This window comes from Phyllopteryx taeniolatus, chromosome 9 (assembly GCF_024500385.1).
Source record: "Phyllopteryx taeniolatus isolate TA_2022b chromosome 9, UOR_Ptae_1.2, whole genome shotgun sequence".
Classification (NCBI taxonomy): domain Eukaryota; kingdom Metazoa; phylum Chordata; class Actinopteri; order Syngnathiformes; family Syngnathidae; genus Phyllopteryx; species Phyllopteryx taeniolatus.
In genome coordinates, this window is record NC_084510.1 from 3,713,022 (window position 1) to 3,730,663 (window position 17,642).

The window sequence follows — 17,642 nt, forward strand, 5'->3', positions numbered from 1 at the left end:
AAGACATGAGAGCAATTGGTGTTAGAGAGGAGGATGCAGGCTCACATGGAAAAGAATGACACGCTGTGGCGACCCCTGATGGGACAAACCGAAAGGAAAAGAAGAAGAACATCTGTGTGTGGATGGTGGATGTGTTGAATGGATCTACCTGCCAGTGTTCAAGGAGTACGAAACATGACACTATGACGTCAGCGACATGATTTGCATGTATAGATGCTATATTTCCTCCGGCAGTTGTAAACATTGAATGCAACGTAACGTTACGTACCTTATGTAATAAGTCCGCCTTCGACACCGGGGCTGAGGGCGAAATGTGCGCCGCAGATTGTAAACATGCAAACAATAAGGCAAAGGTGGGTACATGTCGAGAATTCCAATGGGCTATATATCTTATTAAACTAATGCTTCTTCTCGAGCCTATTCAGTCCACTTATACGTTCCAGTGTTGGTAGTTTGCGACCCAAGAAGAAACTAAGGAGGACACAGAGCCAGTTATGAACCAAAGGTAGTCATCACGACTTAAAGTTAAAAAAGTTAGTCACCATTCAGCAAGCAGTGCAATTGTTAAAAAAATAAAATAAAATGTGTGTGTGTGTTCAGTGGCGCTCCTAGCTTAAATGGCACCTTGTGCTAGACACCCCCCCCCCCCCCCCCCCCCCTTGGGTCTTAAGTATTGTTTGTTTGTGCAGATTATTTTCTGTACAAAATAAATTGTTGTGGTATATTTAAATTAATTTTATATTTGAAAATGTAGACGACGAGCAGCCAAGAAGCAGCTGTAGAACAACAAAAAAGTGGCCACTGGAACCATGTGACGGTACATCAAAAGCATGTCTTTTTATACAGTCATGGCTTGAAATAATAGCACCCCAGGGTTGCCAATAGCTTTTAGCACGACTATACGTATTATGTATTCATACATGTTTCAGTGCCACCGTACACGCTTTTACATAGTATGCAGAGATTTAGATTTGTTGCTGGCGGTTGAGGTCCTGATGGCCGTAGGAAAAATAGTTGGCACCGCATCTGGTTTCAGCCTCTACCTCTTTATCCAATGCTTTCTCATAAGTCTATCTCAAAACAAGCCAGTTCGAAGTGATCAGCACAGTTTGGAATGCTTGATATAGGCTTGCTATTGACATCCATAGCCGACCGAGTTTCTTCCCCTGTTGATTGACTTTCCATATCCACTGGTCACGGATACCTTTTTCACTTGGAAAGCCAAAGAAAAACTCTTGTCACTGCCTGAACCATTTGTACAACCAAATGCCACACAATAAACCATTGTGACATCGCTAAATCATAGGACAGCAAATATACAAGGACGGGAACAATAGCACATAAAGCTGAATGAACAGGCTGTTTGGCTCGTGTGACGTCACAGTGATATCCGAAGACCGGAAGGCGCTGGATGCAAAAAGCAGAAGGCGCATTCAGCATCATATTTATCTATTTAACTGCTGTATATCTATTATATAACCACTTCAAAATAGCAGATGTGGTTTGTAAAGGGGTTCTAGAGTTATCAAGATTTTTGACATCTTTGTCCTCTGACCTTTAAGATGTTGTGCTCCAATTCTTTTCAGGAATTTTTGAAATAAATGCGAGATTTGACACCGGCCTATAATTGCAAGACGCTCAGGGTCGAGGTTGGGTCTTTTGATAACGGCTGTCTTGAAAGCTGCAGGTACAGCACCGAAGGAGAGTGATCAATTTATAATATTTAAGATTGATTAAAAACAGCTCTTTAACGAGTTTCCCAGCAAGGGGGTCGAACAAACATGTCTGTTTTGTCGCACTAACAAATTTTGTGAGTCTGTCAAGAGATACTTCCTCAAAATGAGAGGGGGTAGCTGGATGGGTATCCGCAATGGTGCCCATATTAATCTCATTAATTAAACCAGGCTTGAGGCACTGTGTCTTTAACAGCTTCTCGGTGCCAGCTGTTTTAGAGCATTTCGGCTGCTCTTTCAAGGCCCACGGAATATTGTTCTCGGGCTATGTAAACATGCAACCAACCAAAAAAAAAAACAAAAAAAAAAAAAAAAAAAAGCTTCTCTTCTTTCATCAGAATTCTCAGATTTTATTTGACAAGTGTATTCGTCAGCGGCAGTGAATGAGTTAATCTCATTCCTAATAAGTTCTTTTATCTGAAAAGTAGGGGCTGTTGGAAGCAGGCTGCTTTTGGGTTAGCATTGCTACTGTATCAAATAAGTATTTAGTGTTATTTTATTAAGACTAACTATTGGGAAAATAGGCGGCACGGTGGACGACTGGTTAGAGCGTCAGCCTCACAGTTCTGAAGACCGGGGTTCAACCCCCCGCCCCGACTGTGTGGAGTTTGCATGTTCTCCCCGTGCCTGCGTGGGTTTTCTCTGGGCACTCGGGTTTCCTCCCACATCCCAAAAACATGCATTAATTGGAGACTCTAAATTGCCCGTAGGCATGACTGTGAGTGAGAATGGTTGTTTGTTTCTATGTGCCCTGCGATTGGCTGGCAACCAGTTTAGGGGGTACCCTGCCTCCTGGCCAATGATAGCTGGGATAGGCTCCAGCACGCCCGCGACCCTTGTGAGGAGAAGCGGCTCAGAAAATGGATGGATGGATTGGAAAAATAATTACTTTTAGCTGAAATGAGAGCTTGTTTGTATTTCAGTAAAACTACGCTGCTATGGCTGACGGAAAACCTCAAGTTTAGTCGCATGTCTTTTGCACTCATGCTTGTTTTAGTTCTCTGGTTTCATCTGTGAACCAATAAGTACATTTCTTAGGACACGTTTTAAGTCGGAATGGTGCCACGGTGTTGGGAGTCGCATTAAAATAATTTGGGAGATTATCAATAGGACCCACATAAGAAGGACATCAGGTAAATGCTGAGGTAATAGCTCAGCGAGTGCAGTAGTTGTTGGAGAACTAATGTTATGACTGCTATAGGTTTGGTTGTGGTCAGAACGATGGCAATGGGCCAAGACCTCAAATTTTATGATGTAATGGTTGGACATAGCTGTGGTATAGGGAAGTACCATTACATTTGAGGTCGCAATGCCCCAGGTTTTAACCAGATCTAAAGTATTACCATTATTATGGGTCAGTTGATGTATTAATTGCATGAAACCAAAAGTGACAATTATTGTTTGATACGCTGCACTAAGAGGTTTTGACGGGGAATTCATATGAATATTAAAGTCACCCATGATTAATATATTGGCTGCGTGGGTCACCAAGTCACCAATACATTCTGAGAATTCCTCTAAAAAGCCAGCGTATGGGATGGGGGCGGTAGAAAGAAAGAGATAGAACGGTAATGGTGCTGTAGATCGCATAACGAGAACCTTGACTGTTTTAAGTTGATATTTGGGCTAGTGCTAAGGTTGAGAACGGATTCGGAACGGAGGGTGATGCCCCCTCTCTTCGTAATAGGACGCGCAACGTGAACTCACAAAGTTTGGGGGAGATGCCTCTTTAAGTGATGAAAACTCATTTGGTTTTAACCAAGTCTCGCAAACACCAATCCTATTAAGATTATGGTCTCTGATAAGATCATTTACTAGCAAAGCTTGTAAGAAAACTGGTCTAATAGTCATAAGTTTGATTTTCATTTAAGTGAGCTGATAGGTGCTATTTGACCCCAGAGTATTCATAGTAGTAATATTAATAAGATTGCATCGTAGGGAACCCATATTATACTTTGAGTTGCTGTGGGCACGGGGAGAGACTAATGATGCAGGAATCTGGTAGTTCTTTCTCAACTTGTCATGGGTAGAACGAACCGGGGAATAGTGCTTAAACTCATCACACAGTCCTACCTCAGTAGAAAGCATAACAGTCTGCAATGCATGCGATTGGCTGGCAACCAGTTCAGGGTTGATGAAAATGGATGGATGGATTGAATGCATTAGTGATCAGAATGTGTAGTATATCACTCTATTCTACATATAGGACTATGTCTGTTGTTAGAGTCCAGCATAGCGCTAATTAGCCTTAACCCTACAGACTCCACAACCGTTCTAAGAGGCTCGCTTATCACCTGTGTCCCACCTTGCTCTAGTGTGTACTGTCATGGAAAGCTCAAACAGGGTGAAGCTATTAGGGTGAAGCCGTCCACCTTCATCAAACCATGAGTCCTCCAGAACGAAAGCCAATTATCTACAAACTGCAGTCCCTTTTCGCTACAGAAGCTAGCCAGCCACCGGTTAAGTAAGAATAATCTGCTAAACCTCTCATCATTGCCTCTCGCAGGCAAGGGGCCAGAGATAAATACTCAATGCCGACACACCTTTCTGGCCAGATTACAAATCCTGCCTATCTTCCTCTTTGTAATTTCTGATTGCCTCATCCTTGTATCACTGGAGCCGACATGTATCACCATATCCAAGTAGCTAGTGTTGTTAGTCCCATGCTGCTGTTTAGGCCTCTTGAGGGTAAGATCCCTAAAGCTAGATTCAATGTCGGGTGCTCTGGCCTTCGGAATACACAATACAGTGGCTGGGTTTTAAAGCTTGATGTTACAAATGATGGAGTCACCTATGACTAACGTGTGGGAGCCAGTAGACTGAGTTGGAATGGGACTAGCTAAAGGAGTGAATCTGTTTCACATCTGAACAGGCTGGCTGTGGTTAGCTAGCCACTTGGGGCTAATGATAACAGGACAAGTAGGTTGGGTAAAACCTACACTATCAGGTGTGCCCGCCACATCTACAATTAGAAAACTATTCTGCTCTAGTTGGTGACCATGTCCTTCTAGCAGGGAAAGCCTCTCAATGAGAAGGGTGCAAGTGGTGCACGAGTCCATACTCACATTTATTTGGTCTGAGTATTGGAGGCGACGCCTGGGAGATTGCTGAAGAGCCTTATCTGGTGTCCGGCAGCCGTGTAGCTGAAGCTTGTAGCCTCAAAAACGGGGTTACTCCGCTCTCAATTCATATTCAACTCAAAATTGTCTCAAAAAGTAAAAACAAAGGTAAAAGTAAAACCTAAAAATGTAAGTAGACGAGGGAAAAGCATGACGAGTTCGTCTCTCGTGTAGCCCACCATACACGATGGATTTGTCGGCGGTCAAGGTGGACTGACGGTATAGAAATATAGGTTTCTTACAAGGGAAAAACATGAGGCTGAAAGCCAAAAGCAGTCTTAAAAGATGACATTCCTGTGCCGAACAGACAGTGAAGTGACCAGGAAGAATGATGCCAGTGGGAGACACAACAGAGTGCAGCTTCCAGGTCCTCATTTGCCCGCTCAGTCTAATCGTTAGACTGGGGATGATATCCAGATGAAGGCTTGCAGAAGCCCTTTTTGCCCTGCAAAGCACGCTCCAGGCCTGGGAGAAGACCTGAAATGGAGAGTGGTACCAGAAAGCAGGTTGAAGGGGAACACATGCCAAATCAACAGTTTCACTTGGAAAGGGTGAGGAAATGAGTCGTATTCGAAAATTAGTCAACCACGCTTAGAATGACTGTGTTGCCATGAGATGTCGGAAGACTGATGATGAAATAAGGGCAGTTTGAGACCAAGGGTGGGATGGGATAAGCAAAAAAGCAGTAGACCAGTAGGAGAATTATGAGAGGACTTGTCTTGAGGACATTCCGAACTTGAACATCAGCCATCCTCTTTTCCAACTTCAACGGGAGCGCACCACTAATCGGACCACAGGAACAATCTTCTCCAGAGTGGGATCATCAGAAGGACTGAATACTTAATTATTGTACATTTGAGGTTTTTCCTTAGGTATCACCTGAAAGCTATCCCTAACTTTTACAAAATAGTGAAATGGTAGAATTTCTCTCTCGAAGACGTGGACTAGAAAAGGCCATGACAAAAATAGGACATTTTAAAAGGCAGGAAATGCTATTTTTAATATAGACAATAATTGCCTAGTTTTGTGCAATTAGCTAAAAACAAGAGGTTTACAAGAAGGCTTCATAATGTGCAGGCCAACCGGTGCAGCCTCTTGTGTTGGATCTATTCTAAACTAATTAACTCCATTTTATTTTGATTGACCAAAATAATTTGTTGCTCAGATACTCCTCCCTAATTTAAAAAGGAAATGTGTTGTGTAGTTTTTGCATAATCCAGCAAATTAACAAACAAACCAGCAAATGGCAATCCAAACTAGCTCATGGTTTCACACTTGGCAGCTGTAAGGAAAACATCACGGGTAGAGTAAATTAGGTGCAAAGTGGAGATGAGAGCAATACATTTGTTCAGTCTTTCAGATTTTTTTTGTTTTGTGTCTTTGTAGAATTTCTGGTCCAGTTTGAGGAGGACCGCTGGGAGCCAGGTAGATGGCAGGACCTGGCCACCTATCCCGGGGACCTCAACTCCGTCATTCTGCAGCTCACTCCTTTTGTCAACTACCAGTTCAGAGTTATCTCCATTAATGCAGTGGGCCACAGTGAACCAAGCCACCCCTCACCAAAATACCAGACGAGTAGCGCTGGTGAGTAGCATCCTGCTTGGGAGTAGGCCTATAAAAAAATTGGTCTTAAAGATAACTGCTAACTAAAACATTATATTACTCACCAAGAACAGGCTGTGAAGGACTACAAATCACCTCTACCTGTTCTAATTATTGTATGAGTTATTGTCTGAGATTGTTATATTTCACATAAAGCTCCTGACGTCATACCCAGAGGCCTCCGAGGCTGGGGCTCGGAGAAAGACAACATGGAGATCACTTGGGAGGTAAGTTATGTGCATGTTGGGCATTAGCAGCACATCCTGTGAGGGTTCATATTGGGGTTGTGTACCATATGAAACTCTTTATATACAAAATCACATAAACACACCCTGTATACTCTTTTATACCATGTCCATCCGTAACATACCAAAATATATTTTGTGGTTTTGAATAGTGTCTTTTTAAGTGTTGGACAGTGGCGATGTAAACAGTGGTGTTCCTAGATTAACTACATTTCTCAGTAGTGTGGTCATAACGCTGCAATCTTCAACATCAAATAGAGTTTAAGTAGCTAAGCTACTTTCATGATAATATACCACAGTACCCTCAGCAGAAGCTACATTTCCCTAGGCAGTTTTAAACCTTAAATGAATCTCTTCTGTTTGCCGTCAAGTACCTATCCTCCTGCTGATTCCTGCCCTACTCGGTGTTTTGGGTACGGAAAGTATTCAGATTCCCTTAAATTTTTTCACGCTTTGTTTTATTGCGGCGGCATGGTGGGCGACTGGTTAGAGCGTCAGCCTCACAGTTCTGAGGACCCGGGTTCAATCCCCGGCCCCGCCTGTGTGGAGTTTGCATGTTCTCCCCGTGCCTGCGTGGGTTTTCTCCGGGCACTCCGGTTTCCTCCCACATCCCAAAAAAATGCATTAATTGGAGACTCTAAATTGCCTGTAGGCATGACTGTGAGCGCGAATGGTTGTTTGTTTCTATGTGCCCTGCGATTGGCTGGCAACCAGTTCAGGGTGTACCCCGCCTCCTGCCCGATGACAGCTGGGATAGGCTCCAGCACGCCCGCGACCCTAGTGAGGAGAAGCGGCTCAGAAAATGGATGGATGGATGTTTTATTGCAGCCATTTGCTAAAACAATTTAAGTTTATTTTCCTCCTCATTAATGTACACACAGCACCCCATATTGACAGAACAAAATGGAATTGTTGAAATTTTTGCAGATTTATTAAAAAAAAAACTGAAATATCACACAGCTATAAGTATTCAGACCCTTTGCTCAGTGTTTAGTAGAAGAACCCTTTTACAGCTAATACAGCTATGAGTCTTTTTGGGAATGATGATGTTTTTCACATCTGGATTTGGTGATCTTCTGCCATTCCTCCTTGCAGATCCTCTCCAGTTCTGTCAGGTTGGATGGTGAACGTTGGTGGAATGCCATTTTCAGGTCTCACCAGAGATGCTCAATTGGGTTTAAGTCAGGCTCTGGCTGGGCCATTCAAGAACAGTCATGGAGTTGTTCTGCAGCCACGTTATTTTAGCTGTGTGCTTAGGGTCATTGTTTTGTTGGAAGGTGAACCTTCGGCCCAGTCTGAGGTCCTGAGCACTCTGGAGAAGGTTTTCGTCCAGGATATCCCTGTAGTTGACCGCATTCATCTTTCCTTCGATTGCAACCAGTTGTCCTGTACCTGCAGCTGCAAAACACCACCACAGCATGATGGTGCCACCACCATGCTTCACTGTTGGGAGTGTATTGGACAAGTGATGAGCAGTGCCTGGTTTTCTCCACACATACCGCTTAGAATTAAGGTCAAAAGGTTCTATCTTGGTCTCATCAGACCAGAGAATCTTATTTCTCACCATCTTGGAGTCCTTCAGGTGTTTTTTTAGCAAACTCCATGTGGGCTTTCATGTGTCTTGTACCGAGGAGAGGCTTCCGTCGGGCCACTCTGCCATAAAGCCCCAACTGGTGGAGGGCTGCAGTGATGGTTGACTTTCTAGAACTTTCTCCCATCTCCCGATTGCATCTCTGGAGCTCAGCCACCGTGATCTTTGGGTTCTTCTTTACCTCTCTCACCAAAGCTCTTCTCCCCCGATTGCTCAGTTTGGCCGGACGGCCAGCTCTAGGAAGGGTTGTGGTCATCCCAAACGTCTTCCATTTAAGGATTACGGAGGCCACTGTGCTCTTAGGAACCTTAAGGGCAGCAGAACTTTTTTTGTAACCTTGACCAGATCTGTGCCTTGCCACAATTCTGTCTCTTCAGGCAGTTCCTTTGACCTCATGATTCTCATTTGCTCTGACATGCACTGTGAGCTGTAAGGTCTTATATAGACAGGTGTGTGGCTTTCCTAATCAAGTCCAATCAGTATAATCAAGCACAGCTGGACTCCAATGAAGGTGTAGAACCATCTCAAGGATGATCATAATAAATGGCCACCACCCGAGTTAAATATATGAGTGTCACAGCAAAGGGTCTGAATACTTCTGGCTTTGTGATATTTCAGTTTTTCTTTTTTAATAAATCTGCAAAAAATTCAACAATTCTGTTTTTTTCTGTCAATATGGGGTGCTCTGTGTACATTATTGAGTAAAAAAAAATAACTTAAATGATTTTAGCAAAAGGCTGCAATATAACAGAGTGAACAATTTAAGGGGGTCTGAATACTTTCCGTACCCACTATATAAAAAGATGCCTGTGAATTAATTGTCTGATAATGCAGCACAACAGGCGACAATGGCAGATGAGGTGTGTACATTTTGTCAGTCCTCATGGCCATAACTTATTCAGTCCTCACAGAACACTGTGTTGGGTGTGTTTACTGTGCAAACCCAAAAAGAAGCTCCTGTTAACATCCAAGGCAACCAACACGAATTTAAGGACACAGTCAGGTATTTCCCGAAGTAAAAGGGGAACTAAAGCTCCCAAAATTTACAGCAATAATACATTGTATGTGCCAGCACTAGTCAAAACACAGTACTCTGATTAGCGTTCGTTGAATAAGAATTGAACATAATAATTCCATCCATCCATCCATTTTCTACCGCTTATCCGTGGTCGGGTCGCGGAGGCAGTAGCTTTAGCAGGGACGCCCAGACTTCCCTCTCCCCAGTCACTTCATCCAGCTCTTCCGGGGGGATCCCGAGGCGTTCCCAGGCCAGCCGAAGGATGTAGTTTCTCCAGCGTGTCCTGGGTCGTCCCCGGGGTCTCCTCCCGGTGGGACGTGCCCGGAGCACCTCACCAGGGAGGCGTCTAGGAGGCATCCGAATCAGATGCCCCAGCCACCTCATCTGGCTCCTCTCAATGTGAAGGAGCAGCGGCTCTACTCTGAGAAACTCCCGGATGACCGAGCTTCTCACCCTATCTCTAAGGGAGAGCCCGGACACCCTGCGGAGGAAACTCATTTCGGCCGCTTGTATCCTGGATCTTGTTCTTTCAGTCACGACCCACAGCTCGTGACCATAGGTGAGGGTAGGAACGGAGATCGACCGGTAAATCGAGAGCTTCACCTTTCGGCTTAGCTGCCTGTCGATCTCCCGTTCCATTCTTCCCTCACACTTGAACAAGACCCCAAGATACTTGAACTCCTCCACTTGGGACAAGATCTCATCCCCGACCTGGAGAGGGCACGCCACCCTTTTCCGACTGAGGACCATGGTCTCAGATTTGGAGGTGCTGATTCTCATCCCAGCCGCTTCACACTCGGCTGCGAACTGCTCCAGTGAGAGTTGGAGGTCACGACTTGATGAAGCCAACAGAACCACATCATCTGCAAAAAGCAGAGATGGAATACTGAGGCCACCAAACCGGACCCCTTCTACGCCTCGGCTGCGCCTAGAAATTCTGTCCATAAAAGTTATGAACAGAATCGGTGACAAAGGGCAACATAATAATTGATCAAGCAAAATCATTATCAGCTGCAGACCGGAAGTGATGTCGAAGCGCCACTAAAGAACTGCCTGCTCCCAGAGCGCGCCATTGAACTGTCAACTTAGAATGTAGAGAGTGATGGATTTTGCAGGTGCTAAACTATTGGTCTGTCCCCACATCATCTGTCAATTTTACGCATTTTAAGCAAATTTAAGTGTTGAAGATAGCTTTAGAGGAAATCTATTAACGATCTGGAAAGTTCCACTGTCTGAAAAGTGTTGTAAAACTCCGCCTCTTCCGTCACGCTGTGGCAGCCATGGCATTATGCCTCATGATTGAGAGTCTGGATGTTTTTTTAGACAATAACGAGTGAAAATACTGTATCTATCTATAAGTACAGGTATATACAGAATGCAAGGCATGAAAAAATATACAATGTGTCTAAATGAATATGTCTTGCTACGGGTATGTATGCATAGGGTGTGTACCCGCTGAGAACTGGCTCGGACTAAGACTAATAAAATGTAAAGCACATGCAATAAAACCTAAAAAAACAAAAACAAAACGACTTCTAGTCTCTCAGTCAACAGAAATAAATAGCAGCGGTACAATGAGACTTAAAACTTGAAATAAATATTGATATACTGTAACAGGAAGCAGGAGAGCAAATGTAAGACAAGTCTAGAGGGCAACTCCACCAGAGGCTGCAAATTCCCCATACTAGTGTCCCTCCTCACTTGCCGTAACTGTTAGTGTGCGCGTATCACAGCTGCAGTCAATGCATTAATCTGGGACATTGATATTGCATTGCTAGTAAGAAGCATGACTATCCAAACATTGTAGAATTAAGTGTTCATTCATCCCACGATGGTAAAATTACAGTAGAAAATTTGGTTTGATATCAAAAAAAGCTTTGATTTAGTTTAGCCATTTATGTTATATAGCTTCAGTGTAGTTAAGATTCATTTAATGTAGAATAGCTTGTGGCTTAGCTCGCTACCTTTTCCATTGGTTGCCCAACACTGATTATACACTGGGGAACAATTTGAAAAAAACATTCTGTTGAGTTAGATTTTTATGCTGATTAAAACTAAAATTGGCATCCTGATTCCAAAATTGTAGTCTGTTTTATTTTTTTAGCATGTCGAGTTTTTTTCTCCACAGCTTACACTCCAGAAAAGCAAAATTCCACTGATTAGCTGTAGTAAGACTTGCCAGCTCATTACGATTGGACTCATCTACAACTCCGTGGCAACTTGTTTGTGCAGTCACAATTGAGACAGTGCGGTGATGTGTGTGTACAGCTCCCAATAGGTCAGTACTATCCATATCTGCAAAGAGAAAGCTAGCATAGTAGGAATTAAGAGGAATTGTACTGGCTTTTCTCTTAACCTTGTAACCATGGGAATACCTTTGTAAGTTCTATTTCGTTTTATGCTGTTTTTTAAGTTTTCAAAGCTTGTAACGATTCCATCATAGTGTTTTATTTACATAGGTATATATTTCCTTTGTTCCACTTTGTTCTCACTTTGTTCAAAAACTTGACATGATAGAGAAAAACTGAGATCCGTTTTGGATTCCACACCCAAAAATTAGTTAAAAACAGCTGTCAGACCTAACTCAACAAAAATTCCAGGATCTTGAAGATATTTACAAAAAAAGGCATCTACTTTCCAGTCACTGCATTTTGGTTTTTTTCTTCAGCCCCTGCTAGATCTGGAGAAAAACGGTCCTAATCTGCACTACTGCGTGTGGTGGAGACGAAAAGATTCTGATGGCGAGTGGAACAATGTGACCATAATAGGAATCAAACATGTTGTTCGCAACACAGAAACCTATGTGCCCTATGAGATCAAAATCCAGGCCAGGAATGAGCTTGGAGCAGGACCAGAGTCTAATGTGGTAATTGGATACTCAGGAGAAGACAGTAAGTAGATGCACACTTAGTCCCAACTCAGAGTAATCTTTTGGGGTAACTTTAAGTCTTTCTTTAGAACTTTTGTTTTATTTTATACTATATGTATATTTTTCTTCCATTTGTTTCCAATTTCATGTGTATGTATTTGAGAAGTACTTTCATGTTTGTATATAAAAACAAATTAAATGGGTCAGTTTCATATATTTGATCAATAACAGTAAAGACATGGCCAACTGAATTTCCTTTTAAAACTCAATTTTACTGATGTGAGTATTTGAATTATTGGCAGTTGTTATCATTCAAACATTGATTGTTCCTAAGAAAAAAATATTCTAAAGTAATATTTTTCAAACTTTGTAATGCCAAAATGTATTTGCTGTTAGTTTTCCCAAATGAAGTTTCATTATTTGCAACAAGTTTCTGAAGATGCTAATTACATTTTTGGATATATAGGACTTTTTTTCCCTATTGCTTTATATGCTTTTTCCATGAAATCTAACACAAATGCATCTTAGTGTCTTCAGTTATTTTTTTTGCTTCTTTTACAAATGGTTAGTCTTTGTCACTCAAGCTTTCTTTATGGTTAATGCCACTGGAAAGAGCCTCATTATGTTGTTGCAATACACCAGAGGGATCTGTGAGCTAAAGTACCAGGATGAGCCAGCCATTTTGCATTCACACAATAGAAAAGGGTAAAATAAATGGTGTTATTTCTTAGATATGAATGAATAGATATGAATTTGTGAAAGTGTCGGAACTGTTGTGTCACGATACGGTTTTAACTGGACCCAGAAGCAAGTGGAGGCTCTGAGAGGTTTGTGGTGAAAGGTTTATTGAAGAGGATATGGAGAGGGATCTTTGAGGCGTACTGGCGGGTTGTCGAGACAGGGAACGAGTGGCAGGCTGTGGCGTGAGCAGGTGGATGGCTTGGCAGCGTGGTGGAAGAGGTCAACACGGCGGGGAACACGGAAGGAGCACTGAGGACAAGGAAAAACACGGAGGTCAGAAGGATAGCGAGGACTGACGTAGCTTACGTGTTGGTTCGAGAGCCGGTGTACCACGGGAGAACGTTAATACTCTGGCGAGGGTTTCCGGGATCTGGCAGGCTTTTATGCAGGTGATAATGAAGGCTGATTGATGACAGGTGTGTGGCCAAGGTGGTGCTGATTACTGGGAAGAGAGAGAGAGAGGGCGAGAGGGGCACAAAGCGCCACCTAAGCTCCAACAAAAGAACTGCGGGGCACAGCTAATGACAGTACCCCCCTCTCAACAAACGCCTCCTGGCGTCCTGCCCGGTTTCTCTGGGTGAGCCGCGTAAAAGGCCGTAATGAGGGAGTCGTCAAGGATCAGCTTACGGGAAATCCAGGAGCGTTCCTCCGGACCATACCCCTCCCAGTCTACCAGAAACTGGTAACCCCTCCCCCTGGGCGTCACATCGAGGATGTGCAAAACCGTGAAGGCCGGATGGTTGGCGATAACGCGGAGGGGCGGCGGGCTTACGGCCGGAGGGCTAAGAGCGCAGGTGGAGACAGGCTTGAGTAGTGACACATGGAACGTTGGATACATTTTCAGAGATTGCGGAAGTTTCAGTTGAACAGACGTGGGATTGTTGATTTTCCGTAAATTTTCCAATAAATCACGGAGTGAGTTTGCGGGATTCCTTCTGGAGTGGGAGGTCACGGGAGGAAAGCCAAACGGACTGACGGAGAGCGACGAAGGTCCGCGAGCCGTTTGTTTCTCTTTGTGGACCGGGTTAAGGCCGCCCTGACGTCTTTCTAAACGGCCTGGATCCTCTTAAGGTGATCCCTTACCGTGGGAACCGCCACCACCTGCTCCTGTTCTGAATAATAGCGGTTTGAAACCGTAGCAGTCCATGAGACATAACAGTAGCGGAGCTGATGAGGGAGTTGTGGGCGTACTCAATCCATGTGTGGAATGAGTTCCAGGATGTGGGGTTGCGTGCGGCAACGCAGCGAAGGGCCGATTCCAGGGACTGATTTGCCCACGTTGCCGTCTGGCTATTGGTCTGTGGATGGTATCCCGAAGACAAGCTGGCTGCTGTGCCCATCGCTTTAGAGAACTCCTTCCAGAAAAGGGAGGAGAACTGAGGACCTCGGTCCGAGACGATATCGATGGGGATTCAATGGACTTTGAAGACATGTTGGACAAGGAGGTTAGCAGTTTCAAAGGCAGATAGTAGCTTGGGGAGGGATTTGCAATGGATGTTATTTGGAAAAACGATAATAATAAAAATGATAGTTACCTTCAGAGGGGGGTAGGCCGGTAATAAAGTCCAAGGCGATGTGGGACCAAGGGCGGCTCGGGATAGGCAAGGGACGCAGCAGACCAGCTGGGGGCAGGTGTGAAGTCTTTCCTCGGGCACAGACGTGTGACTTTGTGTGACCCCCCCTTTCGCTCCGTGGTGCTCCGAGAGGCTGAGAAGTGAGCGCCATGGAGGCGCAGTAACAAAAGTCCACGATAATGCAAATGAGCAGGTGCAAAGCCAAGGAGCAACCAGAGTTAAGCTTGCACAACGCGCAGGAAGGAAGAATTGAAAGGGTGGCCGCCAAGGCAAGCCACGGAAAGATTAAAGGAAAAGCAGTCGACATCACGAATAACGCAGTGGAGAAGAGGAAGGCTGGGACCCAACACAGAAGGAATTGCACATCACAAGTGGTCATTGCAGGAGCACCAGAATAGTCGGGTCCCCGGCATTTGGTGGGAGGGGTGGGCGAAATAGCACCGGGGTGCACTTTGCAAGGTGTAGGGAACCAGTGCACAGGAAGTCCGAGGTCTCTGATAAGAGACAACGCCCACATGTCCTGTGCCGTTGAAGCCATGCGTGTGTGAAAATCACAAAAAAAGTACAATGACTTAGCGGCCACTGAGAGTGATGGCCAGCTATTCAAGAAAGACACAATCAAGGTTAGCGTGACAGCTGAATAGGTGGACCAATGATGTTATGCGACTCAGAGGGCGCAGTTTTGCATCTCACCAAAGGGTCCTGTGGTCTCAAAAGCTTGGTTGGTGTTGCGAGAGCGACCACTGGTGGACATCTTCAGCGTTACCGGTGTACACCCCCCTTTTGTCAAGCTGTCATCTGGCTGCAATTTTGAGAGAGGCGGCGCATCCAGGAGGCACAGAGCGTGGCACTGGGAGGATTCTCTCGTGTGTTCTGGTCGTCGCACCTGGGCATAAATCTCACGCCTAGTATAATCAATTAATGGCATGAAACGACTTAGCAGATCTTGTCCAATGAGCAAAGTGTCTTGACAGGTGACACGAACACATGAATTATGGAATGTGGCCCTAATGTCCAATGTAACCACACAAGCGAGTTTAATTGGGTGTTCGTCAAAGCAAAGGGGCGAATTGTCATTTCGCAGTGTTGCAGGTTTAGTGTATGGCTTTCTTGCTGTAATTTGTCACGCAGTAAGTCCAACACATCCTCGGACATGACCGTGATGTCTGCTGCAGTATCCACGAGTCCGTCATATTGGAACGTACGTTCAAGTGTGGTTGTCAAGTAAGATTTCCCTGACGTGTCATTAACGGTGAGCTTACCTAGGTGCTGAAATGGCGGTTTGTCTTTTTTGTTTGATAGGTCGCTGGAGTCATGGTCCGAGACTGTCGAGGTCTAATTGTCGAACTGGGTTCTGGTCTGATTTTAGTAAGGGGGGGTACCTGGTCATCGCAGTGGTTGGTTATGTGCTTGCCCACGGTCTGTTGGACGGGATGCTTGTCATCGCTAATTGGAGAATCAGCCGAATGCACAGAGACGTCGGAGTCAGAACAGACCATCACAGCGGGCTGACCAGGCTCGGGGGCGTGGTCTCCAAGCAGGGGCTCAGGCTGTCATAGGTCTTGCTTCATATTATTCGCCAAGCTGCGGATGATCTCAAGAATAGGCTACTCAATTCTTTGTTAGTGACCCCTTGTGGGGTTGTGAAAGAGGATGCATGACTGTTGACCAGGCGTCAGTTTCCAGCAAATGTTCAAAGTTTTGGCGCGCGTCATTATTTTGGTAGCTCAAGCCAAAAATATTATGATCCGACAGCTTTGTGTTGGTCGTTTTGTGCTTAGCGAAACCTTTAGCGGCTAGGTCGCGCAGTTGTGAGCTGGACAGTGTGCGGGGGCATACTGCCACGCCCAAATGTTGTTTAATATGTGTGCATGTTTTCAACAAAAAGCGTCTTAAAATGTATGTCTTCTTCCATGTTCGGTTCGTTAAAATTTTCAAACAACGCATTACGCAACCGACAGTAGTAAGCTTGTGGCGTTTCGAGGCTCTCCTGTTTAATAGTAAGAGCTGCCGATAAGCCGGTTGCAGCCTCCGGATTGTCAAATTCATGGGACAAAGCCTGACAGAGGTCTTGATAGTTAGACAGTACAAGTCCTGGTTGTCATTCAATTAAGCTACTTACTTCTTGGTTAGAAGTAACTTTAATAAGATACAATCTATCATCCGTGGTAGCGCAAGGAAATCGTTTAAGGTAAAAGTCAATGTCTTTGAGGTACGCGGCTGTGTCGCGTGAGCTGTCAAATTTAGGTTAGAATCTCGGAATGTTGCAAGCATTTCTGTCAAAGTCTTTTAAGCTCATACCTGTAGTGATGCAAGGATAAGAGACAAACGCAGGGGCGGCATTGAGGCGGGCTGCAGTTCGCGTGGCGAGCTCCCGACGTGGCAGTGCCAGGGTTGTAGAGGGGTGGTCCGAAGGGGCAGGGGCCGTTGACCCTATCCCAGGGAGATCGGAACCAAGCTCTGCTTTCTCGATCCTAGAAGGCAGACTGACAGGTGTGCATTCATTGATGTCATTAGACAGTGTTTGCTGTAGGAAGACTTTCGCCAGTTGACAGGTAATTCGAGGGCTGCCTGTAATTCCCGTCGAACAAGTATTATTTCGGCTTCCTGCTCCAGCCTTAGGTTTTGCAGGTGGCGCATGTCAGATTCTAGTACTGTCAATTGTGACCTGAGTTCAAATGAGTACTCAATGCTTTTACAGCGTTCTTCTTTAAGCCTTTCAAGCTGAGTTTCAACATCAACGAGGCGGGCTTGTGCAAGGTTTAAGCGAGTGTTGGACTCTGCTAGCTGTGCTGTTGATTTGTAGCTGCTGTTCAGCTTCTAGTTTGAGTCTAATTCTGTTTTCTTCCACCTCGCTCCATTTTAGCTGTGACACTAAGTTACACTACAACTATGCAAATGAGCGAGATTTTTATCTGTTAAGGTTTTATGCTCAGCGTCAGTCATAAATTGTGCCATGTTGCTATTGAGGGCTTAAAGGCTAGCATCTTTGACAGATTCTGCATAACCCGGAACTAGGTCTTTAGTAAGGTTACTTACAAGCTGTGTTAACGAGGCGAGACTGTCATTATGGCTGGGACTTCTTACAAGTTCTGTCATAATTGCGTTGCGTGTGCAGTAGCTGTATGTGGTACGCAACTGAATGGTTTG

The 17,642-nt window shown here is 44.6% G+C and overlaps 2 protein-coding genes across 36 annotated transcripts in view; one reads left to right on the forward strand and one right to left on the reverse strand.

Moving 5' to 3' along the window:
• Nucleotides 1-17,642, forward strand: part of nfasca (neurofascin homolog (chicken) a) — a 208,048-nt gene that overhangs the window by 142,737 nt on the left and 47,669 nt on the right. For all 24 annotated transcript variants that reach the window (XR_009790021.1, XR_009790019.1, XR_009790020.1 and 21 more), the window contains 3 exons: nucleotides 6,239-6,436; nucleotides 6,611-6,681; nucleotides 11,977-12,199. Coding sequence is in view for 21 of the 24 variants with exons in the window: in XM_061783730.1 (XP_061639714.1) it covers nucleotides 6,239-6,436; nucleotides 6,611-6,681; nucleotides 11,977-12,199 (492 nt within the window). In the remaining 3 variants the exon portion in view is untranslated. The remainder of the gene's footprint in view (nucleotides 1-6,238; nucleotides 6,437-6,610; nucleotides 6,682-11,976; nucleotides 12,200-17,642) is intronic.
• Nucleotides 12,668-17,059, reverse strand: LOC133483105 (uncharacterized). Of its 12 annotated transcripts, none has more exons than XM_061783759.1 (5): nucleotides 16,794-17,055; nucleotides 15,875-15,938; nucleotides 14,454-15,378; nucleotides 13,249-13,360; nucleotides 12,743-13,167 (listed from the first exon to the last, which is right to left on the reverse strand). In XM_061783759.1, the coding sequence occupies exons 3-5, from the start codon at nucleotides 15,028-15,030 to the stop codon at nucleotides 12,969-12,971; spliced, it is 888 nt and encodes a 295-aa protein (XP_061639743.1). In that variant the 5' UTR covers nucleotides 15,031-15,378; nucleotides 15,875-15,938; nucleotides 16,794-17,055; the 3' UTR covers nucleotides 12,743-12,968. The 12 variants fall into 12 exon arrangements, 9 of the variants coding, with proteins under 9 accessions (XP_061639745.1, XP_061639743.1, XP_061639741.1 ...); XM_061783757.1 differs by having other exon boundaries at nucleotides 14,454-15,397; XM_061783761.1 differs by lacking the exon at nucleotides 15,875-15,938 and having other exon boundaries at nucleotides 12,668-13,167; nucleotides 14,454-14,625; nucleotides 16,794-17,058.